At 43.9% G+C, this 19,862-nt stretch overlaps 1 protein-coding gene and 1 non-coding gene across 2 annotated transcripts in view; one reads left to right on the top strand and one right to left on the bottom strand.

Annotated features, from left to right (window-relative positions):
* Nucleotides 1-19,862, bottom strand: part of SCN11A (sodium voltage-gated channel alpha subunit 11) — a 143,607-nt gene that overhangs the window by 94,909 nt on the left and 28,836 nt on the right. Inside the window, exon 3 of the mRNA XM_059939408.1 lies at nucleotides 19,387-19,469. Within this exon, the coding sequence (XP_059795391.1) occupies nucleotides 19,387-19,469 (83 nt within the window). The remainder of the gene's footprint in view (nucleotides 1-19,386; nucleotides 19,470-19,862) is intronic.
* On the top strand, nucleotides 940-1,059 carry LOC132375511 (U5 spliceosomal RNA). The gene has a single exon (XR_009506055.1). It is a non-coding gene; the product is annotated as a U5 spliceosomal RNA (small nuclear RNA).

The raw sequence follows: 19,862 nt of genomic DNA, 5'->3' as shown, positions 1-19,862 counted from the left end.
TGGCACTGTCTTAGGCTTCTGATTATTTTATGAATAACCACCAAGTCCTGTTTCCCTAATATGCACCACTGCTGTAATCACACTGACAATAAGACATCCACGCAAATGAACAGATGTTAATGAATGATGCTGAGGGTGTGATGTACACCACAGCAGAAGGTGAGAGCAGCCAAAGGGAGCAGGACATTTTGTGGGGAACCTTGGAATGAGCAAACCAAGGAGAACTAGCTGTGACTGATTCTGAGGACACAGCTCTGAGGAAGTCCAGAATCCATTTCCTAGCATGCACTTGCCTTTAGGATCCTAAGGGAGGTTCCTAGATAGTTCCTTACAGAAAACATGCTTGTTGAGGACACAGTTTCATGATCTTGTTCACTGCTATGACCCCATGCTTGTAAGAGTACATATTTAATAAGTGTTTAATAATTATTTATGAATGAATAAAAGAACTGCTAACCTCACAGTCCTTTCTGAAACCCAGTGCAGGCTCCTCAATCCTATCTGTCTGGTTCTGGGAAGGAAGCCCTGGCATGTCCTGCTCTGTAAGATCTTGCTCTTCACTTCTATCCTTCATTTCCAGACGTACAAGCCCTTCTAACCTCTAACTGGACTGTCACAATGGCCTTCCCAATGGACAGTCTGCCCCATCCCCTTCCTGGTAGACTGTCCCATGCACTGACCACTCCTCCCCCAGCCACATCCCTCTTCTCTGTTCCCTGCCTCGCTCAGGGTATTGCTAAAGCTGCCTTCCTCTTGCCTTTCTTCTTGCTCCTTCCCCCAACCCCTCCATCTCTCAATTCCTGCTGCTTCCACGAAGGTTTCAAGACCACGCTATCCCTGTGAGTTTCCTCTACATGGTTAACCATCAGTATTCCAACAGCGCAGTACATCACATACCTTCGTGATCAGCTCCACACCATTTCAAAACTATTTTAATCTATACTCGTACTTCTCTTCATAATCAAATGAATATTTTGCCTTTTACTAAAGATTCATGTGGAGAGGGACAAGCATGACTGTTGCTTCCATTTTTTGAGGGCTTGTGGGAATAAGCAAGCCTGATATTTCTGTGTATAAAAATAGACATAGCGAGGGACTTTCCTGCTGGCCCAGTTTGTAAGGCTTGGTGCTTCCAATGCAGGAGGCCGGGGTTCATTCCCTGGTCAGGGAACTAGATCCCACGTGCACGCCGCAACTGGGAGTTCACATGCCACAACTAAGGAGCACACATGCCACAACTAAGACCCAGTGCAACCAAATAAATAAATATTAAAACAAACGAACAAATGAAATTATTTTACATACTACCTTTGTGTTTTGGTTTAGGTTCCTCCAAAAGCATTAGACAAGTACTTCAGTGAAAGAGTTTGTTTGGGAGGTAAATCACAGGAAACAGGAGTGAGGGAGAGAAGAATGGAAGGCTAAGAAGGAGGAGAAGCCAACAAAGGGTGTGCACTTCAGATGATTACAGATATGGCAGACTGGGGCTCAGCCTCTCTGGGGAGCTTCTGAGGAGCTATTCAGAATTTATTTGAGAATTAGGAGGCTGGACATTTGTCCTCTGGCTTACATCCCCTATTGGCTGAGGGTTGTCCACAGGAGCATTATGGTAATCAGCCTCTAAAATAGCCCCAGTGACCCTTACCTCTGATAACAGTATTCATGTTCTTGTGTGGTCCTATCCCAAATTGAACAGGTAAAACCAACACGATATTGCAGAAGTGACAGTGTGTAATTTCTGAGGCTTGGTCACAAAAGGCAACGTGGCTTCTCCCTGCTCTCTTGGATTGCCCCTCTGGAGGGAGCTAGCCACCATGCTGTGAGGACACTCAATCAGCCCTGTGGAGATTCCACGTGGGGAGGAACGGAGGCCTCTTGCCAAGAGCTGGCACCAACTTATCAGCCATGAGAGTAAGCCATCTTGGAAGCAGATCCTCCAGTCTCAGTTGGGGTTAACTTCTCTCCAACCTCCAGATCTCTGGGCTATGCTTGCTCATGGGCTGAGAGAGCTCCCATGGCTTTGGAGAAAGCACTGAGACAGAAAAGCCAAGAGAAGCAAGACAGACCCTTGAGGTGGGATGCTGTTAGTACACAAGAGCTGTCCACCACAGCTTTAGCTGAAATCAGAGGTAGTCTGACGGAATGTGGCAGGAGTACCGAAAGCACCTGCTATGCTCAGAAATTTCCTAAAAGATGGTTCCTGTGTATTTTTCTTTCCCCTCCACAGGGTTTGCCAAATGGTTACATACATGTAGGTTGTGAGCAAGGCTTCAAAGCCCAGCTCATGAGATCTCCTGTAACACAACAGCAAAAACTGCTCCATCCTCTAACTCCTATCATTCACTTCTTGTACCTATATTTAGCGCTTAGTTCACTGCTTCCATTTTCTGATATGTATTTTTCAGGATTCTTTTGGTTGCAAGTAAGAAAATCCTAACCCTAGTATACAGTATAAGCAAAAAAGATTTTATTGGCAGGGAACAGGAGTGTCATACAGAATCCAAGGGAAGAGAAGCTGCTGACTCTCATGGAACAGAACCAAAGATTGAAGACCTGCAGGACATTCAGGAAGTTCTGCCTCTCCTCATCTCTTGGTTCTGTTGCTGTTCCCCAGCCTCTTTGTTCTCCTGTCTTACTGTATACTGGCTTTCTCTGGTCCTAGCTGACCTGACAGAAAATGGCCACTCTCAACCACTGCGTTTACATGCTGACCTTTTTCATTCTCAAAATTCCCAGGGAAGGGGCTGAGTGACCTCACCTGGCTCGGGGGCTGACTCTAAACCAATAAACAGAGGGTCAGGAAGCTAGAGGTCAGGCAGCTCCCAATGCCAACCTGGGGGTGGATCCGGGAGGAGAACTCCTAAAGAACCCCCAAATGGGGACAGCACCAACATCATAATGTTTTAATGATTACATAAGGCAATATGAATGAACTTCCTTTTGTACTCTTAAATGTTATACAAAGGTACAACTCTATTGTTATTTGAGAACCAGTGTAGTGTAGAGAGGAAACACATACACACACACACACACACACAACTTTGAATTGAACACCTGGTCTTGAATCCCATCTTGTTCTGCCACCTAATAGCTGTGCAATCAATCTCTTTGTAAAATTTCTCTGAGCCTCAGTTTCTTCATCCATAAACACCTGGATGTACAGTGATAACACCTACTTGTACAAAGGATTCATGAGATTTAAATGACCAGGGGGTAACACTTTGTAAGGTACAAGCTAAAATAAATGTTTGTGGCTGAGGTAAGAGAAAGCGTTTATATACGTGATCTTCCACTATCTACCATGTCCCTGCCCCTCACAGGGATACAAATACACACACACTTCAAATTCTTTATACCCACTCCAGCCCTGACCACATTTAAGCTCCAGGAGGTAGTAGCTATAGAGGATTGCTGACTTAATTGTGCAGGAGGGAGGGGGGAAGAGGTGGTGGGAAGGAGGGAGGGAAGGAACAAGGCAGACAGATAGGCATGCTGCCAGCCTGAGGCTGGGATAGGTGGCCAAGTCTATATGGAAGCCCAGTGAGGGACTGGCTGGAAGTCAAAAAGGATATAATTAACTTAAGAATTGCAATAAACTTGTAGCCACATTTAATAGGTTTCAAATATTTTCTCAATTTACCCTGGTTTCATTCTTCTCCGTTTGGTCTTGGGCTTCTTAGGGAGGAAGGGAAGAGGTAAAGCCAAGGAAAGTCTTAAAGGGGCAGCACCACCAAGCTTGTAAAAGGGAAGAACAGGTCTAGGCTTTCAGCAAAAGCTCAGTGGCCTGTGTGACATCAGATATCTGCACAGTCAGTCCTTGGGGAATACAGAGGAAGGGAGTTGAGCTGCAGCAACAGGAAGAAACACATCTGACCTGACTGTGAAGCTGCCTTCCTGACCACCCCCCCTTCCTATCCTTCCTTCCCGCCCCCCGCCCCCCACCCCCTTCCCACCATCCCTAGGAGGCTGAAGGTAGTCCAGCGGCTGCAGTCAGTGTTCGAGATGACATTTCAGCTTTCTTTTTCTGCTCTTTCCTGACTAGGCAGAAAGAGGATGTTGGTATTTCTAGAGCAAATTTAAAGGCATCTGGAAATGAATGTACATAGAAGAGAGACAATATCTGCTAACTGAGGTTTAAGTTCAGAAATAGAATGACTGAGTGTCACAGGAGAAATCGGAAGACCTTCCTCCTCAGTTCACCACGTGGCCTTGGGTTAATTGTTTCATGTCAAAATCTAAACTGGATGAGACTCGGTTCTCTCTCTAAAATCCTGAGCACAGAACCTCCCCGGTTACTTCTGTATAAGGTGGCCCAACCAAAACCCCCAGGCATGCTTGACCCTGTGGCCATCTGTTGCCATTAAAAGAATGTGTCCTTTTATTGTCACACAGATGTTAGCTGCCTGTCCCTCTGCTGTCACCTGTATCCAATCCTGCTGCCCCTCACTTCTGGCCTGGAGGATCTCTCTTGGCTTTCCCCAACCCCACTGGACCCTCAGTTCTTTCTATTCACCTAAATTTCCTACCAACTTTCCTCTCAGGAATGAGGCAAATTTCTTTTGATGCCTTGAGCATAACAGTTTCAAAGATGCCCCCTCTATTTTTTTACATGCATGCCCCTGGGGTCTTACCCTCCATCTCAAGCAATTTCTCTGAGTATTTCTTTCAAATAAATAATATGCTCTTCCCAAAAGACATCTGAGTAAAGAAGTAGGTCTCCACATCATTGGATTGCCATAATTTGGAATTAAAGGTAATGTTGTCTTATTTTGCTTGCTCTCAACTTATATTTAATTTCAGAAATTAAAATGAAATCTTAGTTAATGGGTTTTTTTTCCCCTGAGGCCTCATTTTTAAGACATTTTAGCCAAGAGACACCCTGAAGTGAGCACATGAATACAGGCTCCTAGATGCCTGGAGAGTCAGACCATGGGGTCCCTGCACATTGTCTCCCTCCTCAGCTCACTCTCCGGGATGATCTGTGCCCTGGGCAGTCCAGTCTGTTAGCACCTTGGCTCCTTGGAAGGCCAGTGAGACCCCCTCCCCCAGCATGGTGTTTCCTTCTGAGAAGGGAACAGTGCACTGGGCTGTGGGCACACCCTGACTATGGGCCCCTCAATGTGCCGCCAGAGCCCCGGGACCTTGCTCGAGAGGACGGACCTGTGTGGGCGCTCCTTCAGCTCCTCCGAAGGTCCAGGCTTCCCTGTCTCCCCATGCTTAGGCCCATCCTCCACCATCAGGGAGCCCAAGAGGCCTGAGGTAGGGACAGATCTGCTATCAGGGCCTCTTCAGGGGCCCAGGGTCTCATAGCCTCAGTGACTCAAAGCTATGGCCCCTGCTGCCCCAGTTCAGTTATTACCACCCCAGCACCAAATCCAGAAACATAACTGTCTGATGAGAGTCCCTGAGAGCCAAGGTGTGCATTCACACATACCTGATCACACACACACACACACACATACACACACACACACACACACACACACAGAGCCCACCAGAATACAGCTGTGAAAGTAAATAAACTAAGAAAACCTAAAACTGCACTGGGGCCACTGCCTGACTTCCTCTTTACGTAAGGTCGGGCTCTCCACACCCCAGAAACCATGGGGTTAAGAAAAGGAGGCTCATAGGCCAGCTGATCCCATAGATGAGACAAACTAGCAAGCAGGCAGACAAAAGGCTCCCTTAATCAGCAATAGCCTGGTTAAGGTTCACTTCCTTGACTTTACCTCACCTGCCCTCACGCCAGATTTGCCCAAATCCACACTTGTGCTCCCACTAGGCCCCTGCGTGGGCTGCCCTCTCCTCTACTTCCTCCCCAAATCCACACCAACATTCAGAACTGGTTTCAGTCCTTTCCTCCAGGGAGCTTTCCTCACAGCAAGGCCGAACTTTTCTGACACTGACAAATACTGTCCCCTCCTTCCTCTGACCGCTTCATGTTGGATGAGCCTCATCCCCCCAGTTAGGTTGAAAGCTGGTCCAGAGCAAAGACTGTATCCTTTTCCCTTGCATTTCTCAGCACGCAGCCGGGAGTTCATGCTCATAAACTGACACTCAAGTTCCCTATTAAATGGGACAAGGATGCTAGATGAGAGGTGGCTCAGCTGCTTCTAGAAAGACACTAGTGCTTCAAAGCTCAAGGAAGGCAGGAGAAGGGAGGGAGGGAGGGAGGGAGGGAAGGCATGCATTAAAAGCTTATGGAATACACAAAAGAGCTGAGCATCAGAACAAAGACTCATTTAAAAGGGCAAAGGAAACACTAGATGGCTGTTAATGGTGAACTGAATATGATAAATTATTACTTAAATCACTTGGTTTCACTCCTTGTTGTTATGCACAGTTAATTGGAGGGAACAAAATGCTGGGCCTCCCTGAATGGGGAGGGGAGGTGGGAGCAGTCTCAGGCTTGTAGCTTCCCCAGGACCACAGAGCCATCATGCAGAGATGACAAGTACTGGGCCAACCTCCCTCCCCAGCCACCCGTGGTGGCTGGGTCCCATTACCCACACTCTGGTGCTCCTTTAGCTGGAGCTGTTGGCAGCCAGGTAGCCTAAGAGAGACAGAATCAGAGGGCTGGGTTGAGTAGCAGGTTCTGAACACCAACCCTGCCCCTGCTGGGCCCCACTCAGACGTCTCGCACCCTGAATAAAGCCAGGTGGCCTCAATAGCAGATTAACTGCTATTTAAAAACTTGGATTTTGACGCTTTTTTTTCTTCTTATGTTTCTATTCTATTCATTATATTCCTGAGTTCCTACTAAATTATAAACCACTTAGACACAGAAATGAGTAAGACACAGCTTCTACCTTCACTCAGTTGGGAGTGCAGATACAAGCATATTGAACTCATTGTGGGCTGCATAGAAAAAAAATCTTTCTAACACTTAAGACAAAGAATGTGTTAGAGTCTGGGAATAAATTAATAATTCCATGGTGAAAGGGAGAAGAGGCAGGCAAAGTGAGCCTGATAACACCATCATCAAAAAGAGAAATTTAGAAACATATAGATCTGTTATAGACCAGGATTTCACAAGTAATGCTTGTATGACAATTATTAGCAAGGCCTAGAGAGTTATAGTTACAGGATAATGGCAGACAACATTCAAATGTGGAAATCCACATGTCTACAGGACAATTTAACAAACATTAGCAAAAGATATTCTTATTATACAGACATAGAAAAACAGAGTTATAAGATATAGCACAGGGCTTCCCTCGTGGCGCAGCGGTTGAGAATCTGCCTACCAATGCAGGGGACACGGGTTCGAGCCCTGGTCTGGGAAGATTCCACATGCCGCGGAGCAACTAAGCCCGTGAGCCACAACTACTGAGCCTGCACCTCTGGAGCCTGTGCTCTGCAACAAGAGAGGCCCGCGCACCACGATGAAGAGTGGCCCCCGCTTGCCACAACTAGAGAAAGCCCTCGCACAGAAACGAAGACCCAACACAGCCAAAAAAATTAATTAATTAATTAATTAATTAATTTTTTTAAAAAAAGCACTAAGTCAGGAGTGGTGCATAATCTAACACAGTCCTCGATCTTAAAGATGCCGTCTTAAAAAAAAAAAAAAGATATAGCACAATAAGTTTGAAGACCATGTTCCTTTTCCTAATTTAAATTTATATTTAATTTTATTTTTAAACACTATTCTCAACCTTCAGTTTTATCACAAGAAAAAATTAATTGCTATACTCCTCTCCATGAAACTTTTGTATAAATAAATGTAATCTCAGGAGAAAAAAATGTTTTCACAAGCCTGTTAATTAGAGGCTCAAAGGTTCTACTTGAAGTCAGGAGTCAGAACTGAAGCTATATATATATATATATATATATTTATTTATTTATTTATTTATTTATTTTTACACACACACACACACACACACACACACACACACACACATATACACATATCGGAAAATCAAAACAGTAACAAAGAAAGGAATATAGATAATGGTTTTTATATAAAGAAAATGTGAAGCTTAAAGAGGACCCTGGACTGACATGGAGAGCTAAATACCCTAAATAATTTTACAATTGAAACAATTAAAATACTGGATAAAATATTAAAAGATGAAAAATTAAAATATTTAAAAAGCTCTGAGGACTCTAGAGATAAAGAGAAAACAGAAACCCTTGGATGAAAGAGAGTGTTGGAACTATCTTTTACCTAAAGGACCTCTGCCATGCCCTCAAGACCTTATGCTGCTGTTTAGATGGCTACACAGAGTATGGAGCAGGAGAGAAAGTCTGGGGGCCCCTAAAGTGGAATATGTAAGAGGAGTCCACTGTGTAAAACTGGAGCATCTAAGGGCTACACCCACAAAGTAAAGTGAACAAGAAATAACACTGCCTCTAGAAGGAGGATAGCAGAAACAAATATAAATCTTTCTGGAGAAATTCCACTCTGATTCAGGCTTCAAGCAATTCCCACAAGTAAGGTTTTAACAAAAATTAGCAGTTCACAATCAAAATCACAAAACATAGAAATAAGTCACCGTCAGTGAGAGCCAGTCAAAGGAATGGACAACACAAAGATTTTAGGTACTAGAATTATCAGACAGAAAATTTAAGAACTAACAGAAAAAATGTGAGGAAACAAGAAACTATAAAGAATGATCTTGGCAAATTTTAAAATGAAACAAATAGAATGTCCACAAACTAAAATATTTAGCAACTGCAAGTAGAAATGTAGTATGCAAGTTATACAGCAGAGCAGACACACAGGCAGAGAAAATTTTAAAACTGGAGGATAAATATAAAGAAATTAAACCAAAGTGTAGGAAAAGAACACAAAATGAGGCAAAACAAGTAAGCGGGGTTAAGAGACATGGAGGATAGATTAAGAAAGCCTATTGTAAGTCCAATTAAATGGGCATTTAGGTTATTTCCATACCTTGGTTATTGTAAATAAAAATGTACCATCTTTTAAGCATACAGTTCAATACTGTTAAGTGTTCACATTGTTGTGAGACCAATCTCCAGAACTCTTTTCATCGTGCAAAACTGAAATTCTGCACCCATTAACTCGCTATTCTACCCTTCCCCCGGCCCCTGGCAACCACCATTCCACTTTCTCTCTCTGAATTCACTACTCATAGGTATCTCATATAAATGGAATCATAAAGTATTTGTCTTTTTGTGACTGGCTTATTTCACTTTGCATAGTGTCCAACAATCTCCATTCTTTACTTGTTTTCTTTTATATATATATATATACACACACACACACAATGGAATATTTCTCAGCCATAAAAAAAGAATGAGATCCTGCCATTTGCGACAACATGAAAGGACCTTGAAGGTATGATGCTAAGTGAAATAAGTCAGATGGAGAAAGACAAATACCATATGATTTCATTCACACGTGGAATCTAAAAAAAAAAACCCAAAAAAACAAAAACAAAACAAAACAAACAGGGCTTCCCTGGTGGCGCAGTGGTTGAGAATCTGCCTGCCACTGCAGGGGACACAGGTTCAGGCCCTGGTCCGGCAAGATCCCACATGCCACGGAGCAACTAAGCCCGTGTGCCACAACTACTGAGCCTGCGCGTCTGGAGCCTGTTCTCCGCAACAAGAGAGGCCGCTACAGTGAGAGGCCCGCGCACCGCGATGAAGAGTGGCCCTCGCTCGCCGCAACTAGAGAAAGCCCTCGCACAGAAACGAAGACCCAACACAGCCAAAAATAAATAAATAAAATTAAAAAAAAAAAAACAAAACAAAACAAACAAACAAAATAAAACAAAACAAAACTCATAGATATAGAGAACAGATTAATGGTTACCTGAGAGGAAGGGGTATAATAAGTGAAAGGGGTCAATTGTATGGTGATGGATGGTAACTAGATTTGTGATCAGCACCCACACTCCTTCCATGAGAGTTGACTCCACATCATGTTTGCAATTCTTGACAGTTCTGCTTACCACCTGTATGACTATTACTATTTTTATTTAAATCAAGTCAATTTTTAATCTTAAATATATTTTTATAAAAAAATCTATAAGTCACTATGACACATTAAAAATTAATAATACTTGCTGTAAATAGAAAGTAATCCTAAAAAAGCAATATAGCGAAGACAACATGATGTGATTAGACTTTAAACATGATAAGCAATGATAAAGACAAGCCCCTTACCGTGGCTCACAGACCCGGCATGGTCTGGCCTTGCCCCCTCCAGCCTCCTGTCCCTTCTTTCTTCCCCTGGCCACAACAGCTTTCTTTCCTGTCCTTAGTGCTCTCCATGCCTCCTGAAGCCACAGGGTATTTGCACATGCTGTACCCCCGCACCCCAGAACCCTCTTCCCCACCACCCTCTTAGCGCACTTAAACTCCTTCCAGCCTTTCAAATATCAGTGTAAGATATTTCCTTGGGAATACTTCACAGATGTCCCTGATTGTGCCAAATCCTCCCACTCTCAGGCCTCAGAGCACCGCAAGTCTCTCCTTAGCACTTATCCCAGGGGCAGTTTTCCATTTGTTTATGAGATTGATTAACATCTGTCTTTTCCTCTGGGTTCTGTAAATTCCACCAGGGCTATGACCACTCCTGGTTTTGCTCACCATTAAATTTCCAGTATGGTGCCTGATACATTATAGGCACTCAATGGTATCTGCTGAGTGAATGAGTGGATGAATGAATGAGTGGATGAATGGATGAGTGAATGAATGATTCTTAGATTGTTGAGACATAAAGTAGTAAAGTCCGGCAATTCCTTGTGGGTGTAACTTTTCTCTTCCTTACTCAACTTCTGTGTTTCCAGTTTGATAATGAGGCATGGGAGACACTACAAGCTTTCTCCAGTGGGGTCAGAACTTCTTCCTGGGACCATGAAGGCATAGCAGGGCATATTGCTCACAGATTTTGAGAAGCAGAGCTTTCTGAACCTTATGAATCCTCCAGACACTGCCATTTCCATGCTCATTTTCTGCAGACCTCTGCCATGTCATTCACATGAGACCATGGCAGGCAGGGACTTCAACACGTAAAAATAAACATATAACTAACAAAGTTTTAAATGGCCTTCCATAAACCTTTTAAACTTCACCCTTCATAAAACACTTCTTTGCCAATTCTGCATAGCGTTCCTCCAAAATCTGTTCTAACTTTGTTTCTCCATCTCCACTGCTAATCCCACTCTTATCCTCTGGCATCTGGACCATTATAATAGACCCCTCCAGCCCTGGTCTTCTCTAATCAATTCTCTACACAGTCAAAAATTCATATATGGGCAGGTTGCCTCTTAGCTGAAAAAGCTGAAGTCTCCCAATTCCCTACAAAATTCTTCAAGAATTTCCCAGCAAACATTTAAGATCCTCCTCAGCGTGGTCTAACCTCACCACTCAGCCTCTTTCCTTAACGAGAAGGCTATACTGAGATTTAACCCAGGCCTGCAGCATGCCAACAGCCCAATTCCAGAAGCAAAGTGGTTTTTAAAACATCTTTCCAGGAAGGGAAGTTAATGGGTGAGAAGTGCAGCAAAATACCCAGAACCAGTGCAGGCAACTGTGTACTGTGGTCTCAGTCATTAACGGGAGTTAGGAGTCGCAGCTGCTACATGCACCCACTGCAGGAGCCCAGGCAGGTCACTTCCCTCTCCAAGTCTGCAGTATGGAGACTACAAACTGAACACCATGGGAAAGGCAGGAGGACAAGGAGAGACATGTGAGAGGCTTCAGGGGTCTCTGAACCCAGGAGAGATTTGGGAGCTTTTCAAGTTTCCAGTAGGTGGTTGTGTCTAGCAGGGAGGAGCTCATGGATGGATCTAGTCAGACCCAGAATCTTGTCCTCAGCTTTGATCGGTCAGAAATATCTCATCTATTTAACAAAATAGTCATGACTACTATCCCAGGCAGCCTCTTCCCAACATCAGAATTTCAGGAAAGCCAGGGACTTCCCTGGTGGTCCAGTGGTAAAGAATCCGCCTTCCAATGCAGTGGACGCGGGTTTGATCCCTGGTCAGGGAACTAAGATCTCACATGCCGCGGGGCAACTAAGCCCGCATGCCACAACTACTGAGCTTGCGCGCCTCAACTAGAGGGCCCACGCGCCGCAACTACAGAGCCCACGCACTCTGGAGCCCGTGCACCACAACTAGAGAAGAGAAAACCTGCTGCCACAACTAGAGAGACGCCTGCATGCCGCAACGAAAGATCCCACATGCCTCGACAAAGATCCCGGTGCCACAACTAAGACCCAAGGCAGCCAAAAAAAATAAATTAAAAAAAGAATTTCAGGGAAGCCAAATTATTAACCAGAAGTTTACTCACTAGGGGTGGAAGTAAGCCAAAGGGAATCAGGTAATTGCAGACACATTTTTTCTTTTAATAACCAAAACCTATATAGAGCCTGAAATTTCTGATGCAGTGGAGAACTGGTTTGCCTAAAACCCAGGATGAGATACACCAGAACTCCAGACACAGTGCCTTACTCCCTTGGCTGCAGCTGAACAAACCTTGACATTGGTTTATCGCTGGTCTTCCTTTGTCTAGCCTCTCTGTAGACTTCCATCCATCTGCTTACATCTGTCTGTACACATCACAGTTTCCAAGGTCACAGTTTATTTTATGTGGCTCCTTATCATCCTCATTTGGAAAAACCTTAATTTCATCAACCACAAGCCTTCTCTGGGGTTGGACTTTCCATCTATTATGGAAATTCTTATTATCCAGGAATGTCACTTCCTGACCTGATGGCAAATGCAAAGAGTGCAGCTGTCTCCCCTTGCACCTTAATTACATTTCCAAGAAGGAGTTCAGAAAAACAGACCTGGAAAATGGCTTAAAGTTGGCTCCAACAGGAGGTAGAGCTCTGTCAGCTGAGAAGGACTGAAAAAGTAGTAACATTGAAAACTAGGGGGAGCCAGTACCTCCTGTGTGCAGCCCGGTGGCTGTGTCCTTAGAGATCGGTCTTCAGTTTCTCATTTTGCCCTCTTCATCTGTGGCCTCTGGAAAGGGCAGCAGGCTGTCTGACTTTGACAGATTTTTGAGGTCAAGTGTCATGGTGGCCATCCCAAGACAAAGAAGGAGGCAACATGGCAATCCACAGGGAGAATTCCAGTTCAAAAACAGGGAGGGACAGAGAGTGGCCCCATTCAACCTCAGACTTTCTAGTGAGGGGGATTAATCTGACAGGGAAAGTGAGTTGGCATTAACTCAGAACCACGGGAACAAGCATAAGTCAAAAGTAGAGACTGAGGCCAACACCAAGCCCTGTTTGGAGCTGTTAGGGCTCAAAAGCCAAGTGCTCAGGAGGAAATGGTAGTCCTGTTGCCTGCTCTTTGGGGACCCCACCTGGATCAGCTCAGGGTGCAGAATTCCTGGAACTTTTAATGAGAGTAAACAACATTTTCCACAAAGCAAGAGGAAATTAGCTTCACTCTCAACAAAGTGCACAAATTGTCCTGGCCCACGAAACATCATTTCTCTTAATGGTTTAATGGCCCTGGGTAAATAGTAGGTGAGCCCCTGACTTAAAGGGAAAAGTCTGAGTTTGTATAATACAGGCCCTTGGAGTTAATAAAAGAGGGCGGGGAGCTGCTTCAAAGCTGCTACTCCTATGTGAACCTAAAGGCAGATGAAAGAACCTTGCAGATTGTTTTGCTGGAACAAACTTAAAGAAAGGTTTCGTTTATCAAGGGGAGGAGATTTCCTTAAAAGTAGGGAATCAGCAGAAATACTGTGGCAAGGCATTATGCGGTTACCTAAAATGTGTCATGCTACACAGTGAAGATGGTGGATGGCCCAGGAAAGGGTTGGGGCAGGAGAGGGAAACCGGGTCAGGAGCGTGGGACAGCCTGTAACATGGCTGTGATCTTGGGGAGCCCCTTCCGGGCCGTGGTTTCCACATCTGTGAAATGCTATAATGACAGCGACCAGCACTTACCGAGAGCTTCCTCCAGTGCCACATGCATGTTCTAAGCATCTTAGGTGAGTTACTTCTTTTAACTGTTACAATAATCTCATGAGGTAGGAGAAAAGAAATGCCTAGCTTCTCTTAAAAAATCAGAAAATCTGACAATGTTGGGCACCAGTCCAACGTAGCAGAATAAGCCAGAGCTGAGTAGAAGCCAGGCTGTTCTAAGATGGAGCCATCAGCCGCAGCCCTCACACTCTTCTTGTCGCACTTATTTTGTTCGTGGTGCCTGAGTGGCTCTTGCAGCCTGTGGGTCTGTGACCCCTGGATTAGATGGTCTCAGTGATTTCTCCTCTACCCTGAGAGTTGATGTTCTTTGCTCCATGTCACCCTGTCCAGAGTGGTCAGGTCACTCATCAATATTCAGGCCTCAGACAAAGGGTATAGGACATTGGGCTCCCCCAGTTGAGGACTCCTAAGAAGCAGGAATATTGGGGACTGAGGAAGGGCACTTCTGTGCCCTATGACATAGAGTTTCAGTGGACACCAGGCCCTCTGCAGCCTGCCCTCCCCTGTGCCAGGAGCTTGAGTCTCACTTGAATGGAGAAAGGAAGTAATGGAGGAATGAACAAGGACATTCTGAAACCCCCAAGGACTGTATCAGGACGAATGAGGACACGCCCATCCTAGGAGCAAGACAAGGTAATTACTTAACCTCTCTGTGCCTCAGTTTCCTCACCTATGAGTTAATAATAGTGCCTACCTCACAGGGAGGTTGTGAGAAACAGAGTAAGAACCCCTTTGAGTTGCTAAGGACTCTAAAGTTTCTGATTCTAGTCCTTTGGCCATCATGACTCACCAGTGGTTTCTTGAAAGAGGGAAGAGATATGGGAACTTATGTATATGTATAACTGATCCACTTTGTTATAAAGCAGAAACTAACACACCATTGTAAAGTAATTATACTCCAATAAAGATGTCAAAAGAAAAAAAAAAGAAAAAAAAAGAAATGCAGAAAAAAAACCCCAAAAAATACAAAACCACTTTCGGCTTAAGCTAAGCTTGTCTTGTGTTTTACCCATCACGAAGTTAAGAGACAGAAATTACTTAGAGATAAACTTACAGATTACAAGTCCTTCAGTTCTATGTGCTTTTTCAATGTTCTCTTTCTAAATGGGCCTCTGGTGAAGATAATGATCAGTTCACTGATTTGTTCCCAGGAGAATGGGGTAAAATGAAGTCCTGTTCATCACATTTTTAATTCTTTTTTGTCCAATTAGTTTGGAAAGGTTTCTACACCAGTTATCCTTCTCCAAGCTCTCCCTCTCTCCCCCGACCTGCGACGCCTCCTCAACTGCCAGGCCATAGGAGGAATCACAGAGCAGTCTTGCTCTATGACCAGCAGGTCCTTTTCAATAAGAGCTCTCTCAGACCATATTCTCCAAGTTGGGTTTACTCATTCTTCAACTGAGGTCCCTCCAGAGGGGCAGATGCTATGTCCAGCTGGAGACCAGTATGTTCACAGCTGCCTGTTATCTGCCTCTTCTTGGCTCTTCAACATTGTCTTCAATCAAATGAACCCACCCCCACCTCTGTCTTCCATAATTGCTATTTTATTTTATTTTATTTTTTAACAATTCATACATTTGTTTTTACAAAAATATTTAATGAATACCTACTATGTTCCAGAAACTGTTCTAGGCATTGAGGATGGTACAATAGCAAGAGAGACTAATTTTCTTTCCTAATGGAGCTTGCAATTTTGCAGTAAGAATATGGTAAATAGGAAAATGAATGGCTAATTAAGAAAACTACAGATTGTGATTTGTATGTCATCAACTATTGGTTTATATATTGACATTTACATGTATGTATATGTAGATATTGATATATACATGTATATACCTATATATCTATATTGATGTATATATGTGTATCTCTATCTATCTATCTATCTATCCATCTATGTAAAATCACACTGAATTATCACACTAGCTTGTTAAGCACTGTTCACTCCTTTTACAGATGAGGCTCAGAGAGGTTAAAGATCTTTGTCAAGGTCATACAGATAATAAAGATCAAAGCCAAGATTTGAACCCAGACACTATGACCCCAGGGCAGTGCTCCTTCTATGATTTCACCAAGCTGTACTACTGAGCTCTCTGGCAGGATGGAGAAGTGGGAAATAAGAGGGAAAGGGATTGGTTGGTAATGATGAGAGTGAACCAGAAATGACTGACAAGAGGAGCAAAAGGCTATGAAGTCCAAAAGGGGAAGGAGGTCCTAACTTGGAAAATAGCAGGAGGGTTTTCAATTTTCCTGGAGGATTTCCAGAATATCAAGACAGGGAAGGCAATGTGGGCAGACAGTAGGCTCTGGTCGAGTTCTTACCAGTATTCTACTGGGAAAGTATAGTTTAGCTTTCCCTTGTAAGCTTCTATTTTAAGATGGTGTTGGTCTTGATGATAACTATTCTCTTATTCCTAATTAAGTTTCTGGGTCCCTCACAGAGGGACATAGTAAGTTTTCCATTAATTGTTACCATAATTGCTATTTTAAATAGGAAAAGTTGGTTTCTGTTGCTTGCAACCCAAGAACCCTAGCTCCAATACGGTACCTCAGTGCTGAGAATAAGGGAATAGATGATAAAACAGAAGTGTTTATATCTGTATTTCAAAATGGTGACAGCAGAGCATTAAACCAAGCTTGATCCCTCCTAGGTGCAGGGCCCTGTGTGACTTCATGGGTTGCACACACGTGAAGCCAGCACTGCCTACCTGTTACTTCCCCTGACTGCACAGCCCCAATGCCTGCCATTGACATTCATGCAGCCAGTCTCCCTACATGTCCCCTCCAGCCCTGGGCAGAGCCACACAGGACTCTGAAGGAACAATACTCTTCCTTGTCTTACTGTCTCTCACTCTCTGAGCCTAGGAAATTTCATCTTCCCACCACCACCACCACCCTCCTCACCGCCATTCAGGAACATGTCCTGTGGTCTCCATCATCAACGTTTCTGGCCTAACCCATCCCTCCTTCTTAGAGTTCTCTTCTTGTCTTGGGCAGCAGTGGTATCCCCGCAGCTCATACCTGACCTCTTGGATCACCTTCCAGTACCTTCCTGTCTCGGGTGGTCCTCACACACTCCTCTCACCTCAGCCCAGCCCTTCTCCATCTCCCACCATCATTCTCAAGGCCCTTTCCCATTTCTCCCTCCGTGGTCACCAAGCTTCCGTCCCACAAAAGAGTTCTGCCTGCAGCTTGGTAATATTCCAATACCTTATCATAATCCTGCTCAGAGTTGTATAGGACAGCTACATTTTAAAGATATTTTGTACAAAAAGATACATGCACCCCTATGTTCATAGCAGCACTATTCACAATAGCCAAGACATGGAAACAACCTAAATGTCCAGTGACAGATGAATGGATAAAGAAGATGTGGTACATATATTCAATGGAATATTACTCAGCCATAAAAAAATAATGAAATAATGCCATTTGCAGCAAGATGGATGGACCTAGAGATTATCATACTGAGTGAAGTAAGTCAGAAAGAGAAAAACAAATACCATATGATATCATTTATATATGGAATCTAAAATATTTGCACAAACAAATCTATCTACTAAACAGAAACAGACACACAAACATAGAGAACAGACTTGTGGTTGCCAAGGGAGGGGGTAGGGGAGGAATGGACTGGGAATTTGGGATTAGTAGATGCAAACTATTACATATATTGATAGAATGGATAAACAACAAGGTCCTACTGCATAGCACAGGGAAATATATTTAATATCCTGGGATAAACAATAATGGAAAAGAATATAAAAAAGAATTATATATGTGAGTCACTGAGTCACTTTGCTGTAGAGCAGAAATTAACACAACATTGTAAATCAACTATACTTCAATAAAAAATTTTTTTAATATATTTTATATGTGACAAAAGACATCTAAAAGTTTATTTATTTGGTAATAAATACTTTTATCAATGAGAAAACAGAAATTTGGATGGGTGAGGTAACTTTTCTAAGGTCACACAGCTAGTTAGTGGCAAAGCCAAGGCAGGATTCCAGCACCTGCTGACTTCAACTACAACTCCTATGTAATTAGGGATTAATGGGGTCATAAAGGAATGAGGACATAAAGAAATAAGATAGCACTGTGGTTTTTAAAAACAATGGCTATATATTCTTCAGCATTAGTGGGAGGTGGGGTCTGTGTTCCTTCCCTTGAGTCTGGGCAGGCTTGTGACTACTTTGACCAATAGACTGGAGTGGAAGAGATACTAGGTCATAAAAGGTCTGCCTGGTTCTCTTGGGAGGCTCACTCTGAGGAAAGCCAGCCTCCACAGAAGAGTACCAAATACCCTGAGACTGTCATGCTAGAGAAGACACATGTGGTGCTCTGGTCAACAGCCCCAGCTTAGCTCCCAGATGACAGCCAACATCAGCTGCCAGCCATGTGGTGAGCAATCCTGGATGTCCAGCCAACTGGACCCTTAGAAGATTCCAGCCTCCAGCTGTCAAGTGACTCCCTGTTACATGTCTTCCCAGCTGAGGCCCCAGACATGATGGAGTAGACAAGCCATCCTCATTGTTGCCCTGCCTGAATTCCTGACCCACAAGATCTGTGAATATAATAAAATGGTTTTTGGAAGACAGTCAGTTTTGGGATGACTTGTTATGCAGCAGTAAATGGAACAGACACATACAACCCGTGCATCTGTCCACTAATATTTAAGTCATAAATTTCACGTGACTTCTTCTAACAGCTTTTCAGAATTCTCTTAGCAGGCACTGAGAAGGTGCCACTTTCGGAGAATGTGCTTAGAGAGAGCAGGGCTCCTCCACCTCCTCATCCACACTCCTCACTTCAGCGAGGTCTACTTTCTGAAAGTAGAGAGGCTGTGGTGTTAACTCCAGTGCCATGTTAACCCCTCTGAAGTTCCATTCCTCCTCTCTAAAATGATGGAGAGTAATTCTTCTCACTTCATGGATCTGATGGATGACCCAGGAAAGCGAAGCTGTAAATTTGCTCTGGGAATGCTTCAGCACACTCTAAAGATAATCATGAAGGCCACCTATAGCCTGTTTCCCCCTCTGCCCACTCCACAGCCCCTTTCCTTGCCTTCATGCCTGATAGATATGGTCTGACTCTGTCAAAATAACTTTCCCAGCCTAAGCCATTAGCTCTACAGAGCCTCACACAGCTGCCATCCTTCCCCTCTTGTTTGTACCTTTCCAATAAAAGCACTGCCTCTTTTGATTACAGGAGAATTCTCCACTCTAATTGACTTCCAGGCATTAAAGTTTTACTGAGATGATCTCAGAGGCTCTCTGGGGAGAGGAGAAGTGCCGAGCATTGCCACCCTTAAGGCCCTGGTGCTAGCTAACAGTTTCTAAAACTGTTTGCTCTAAATTTTGGCAAGGCACCTTCTGGGTAATATAAAGAGCAGCTCAAAGCAAGAGAAGCAGCTCAAAGCAAGGGCAGCTGGGTCCCAAGCTCCCTGACCTCTCACTGACCTCTGAGACAGCCGGCAGAGCAGGACACAGACCCATAGGTCCTCGCAACTGCATCCCTGCCCATCTCTGTTCATGTGATGCCTCTGCAAAGACAAAAAGAAGTGAGAGGCATGGCACCTGCCCTAGACAGGTCAGCAATGCACAGGCACACATGACCCCGGTTGAGACAATGTGAGGCCATATAATTAGGTGCCAAATTCGGTGGCATAATTAGCACTAAAACAGGTAAGGCAGAGGAGGAGAGAGAGAAGCAGGAATTAGGGATGACTGAGGAAGGTTTCCTAGTATTGACAGAAAGGAAACAAATGCTAGACCTTTGAGAACAATGATAATAGTAAACACCTCTATAGCACTTGCTTGGTGACAAATCCTGCCCCACGCCCTTCATATACTTAAACACGTTTATTTCTCATAACAACTTTTTGAGACAGATTCTACTTTTAATGCCCTTTTTATAGATGAGAAAATCGTGGCAA

This window comes from Balaenoptera ricei, chromosome 11 (genome assembly GCF_028023285.1).
Source record: "Balaenoptera ricei isolate mBalRic1 chromosome 11, mBalRic1.hap2, whole genome shotgun sequence".
Classification (NCBI taxonomy): Eukaryota; Metazoa; Chordata; class Mammalia; order Artiodactyla; family Balaenopteridae; genus Balaenoptera; species Balaenoptera ricei.
Note: the sequence above shows the minus strand (reverse complement) of the source record. Positions and strands in the feature narration are given on the sequence as shown.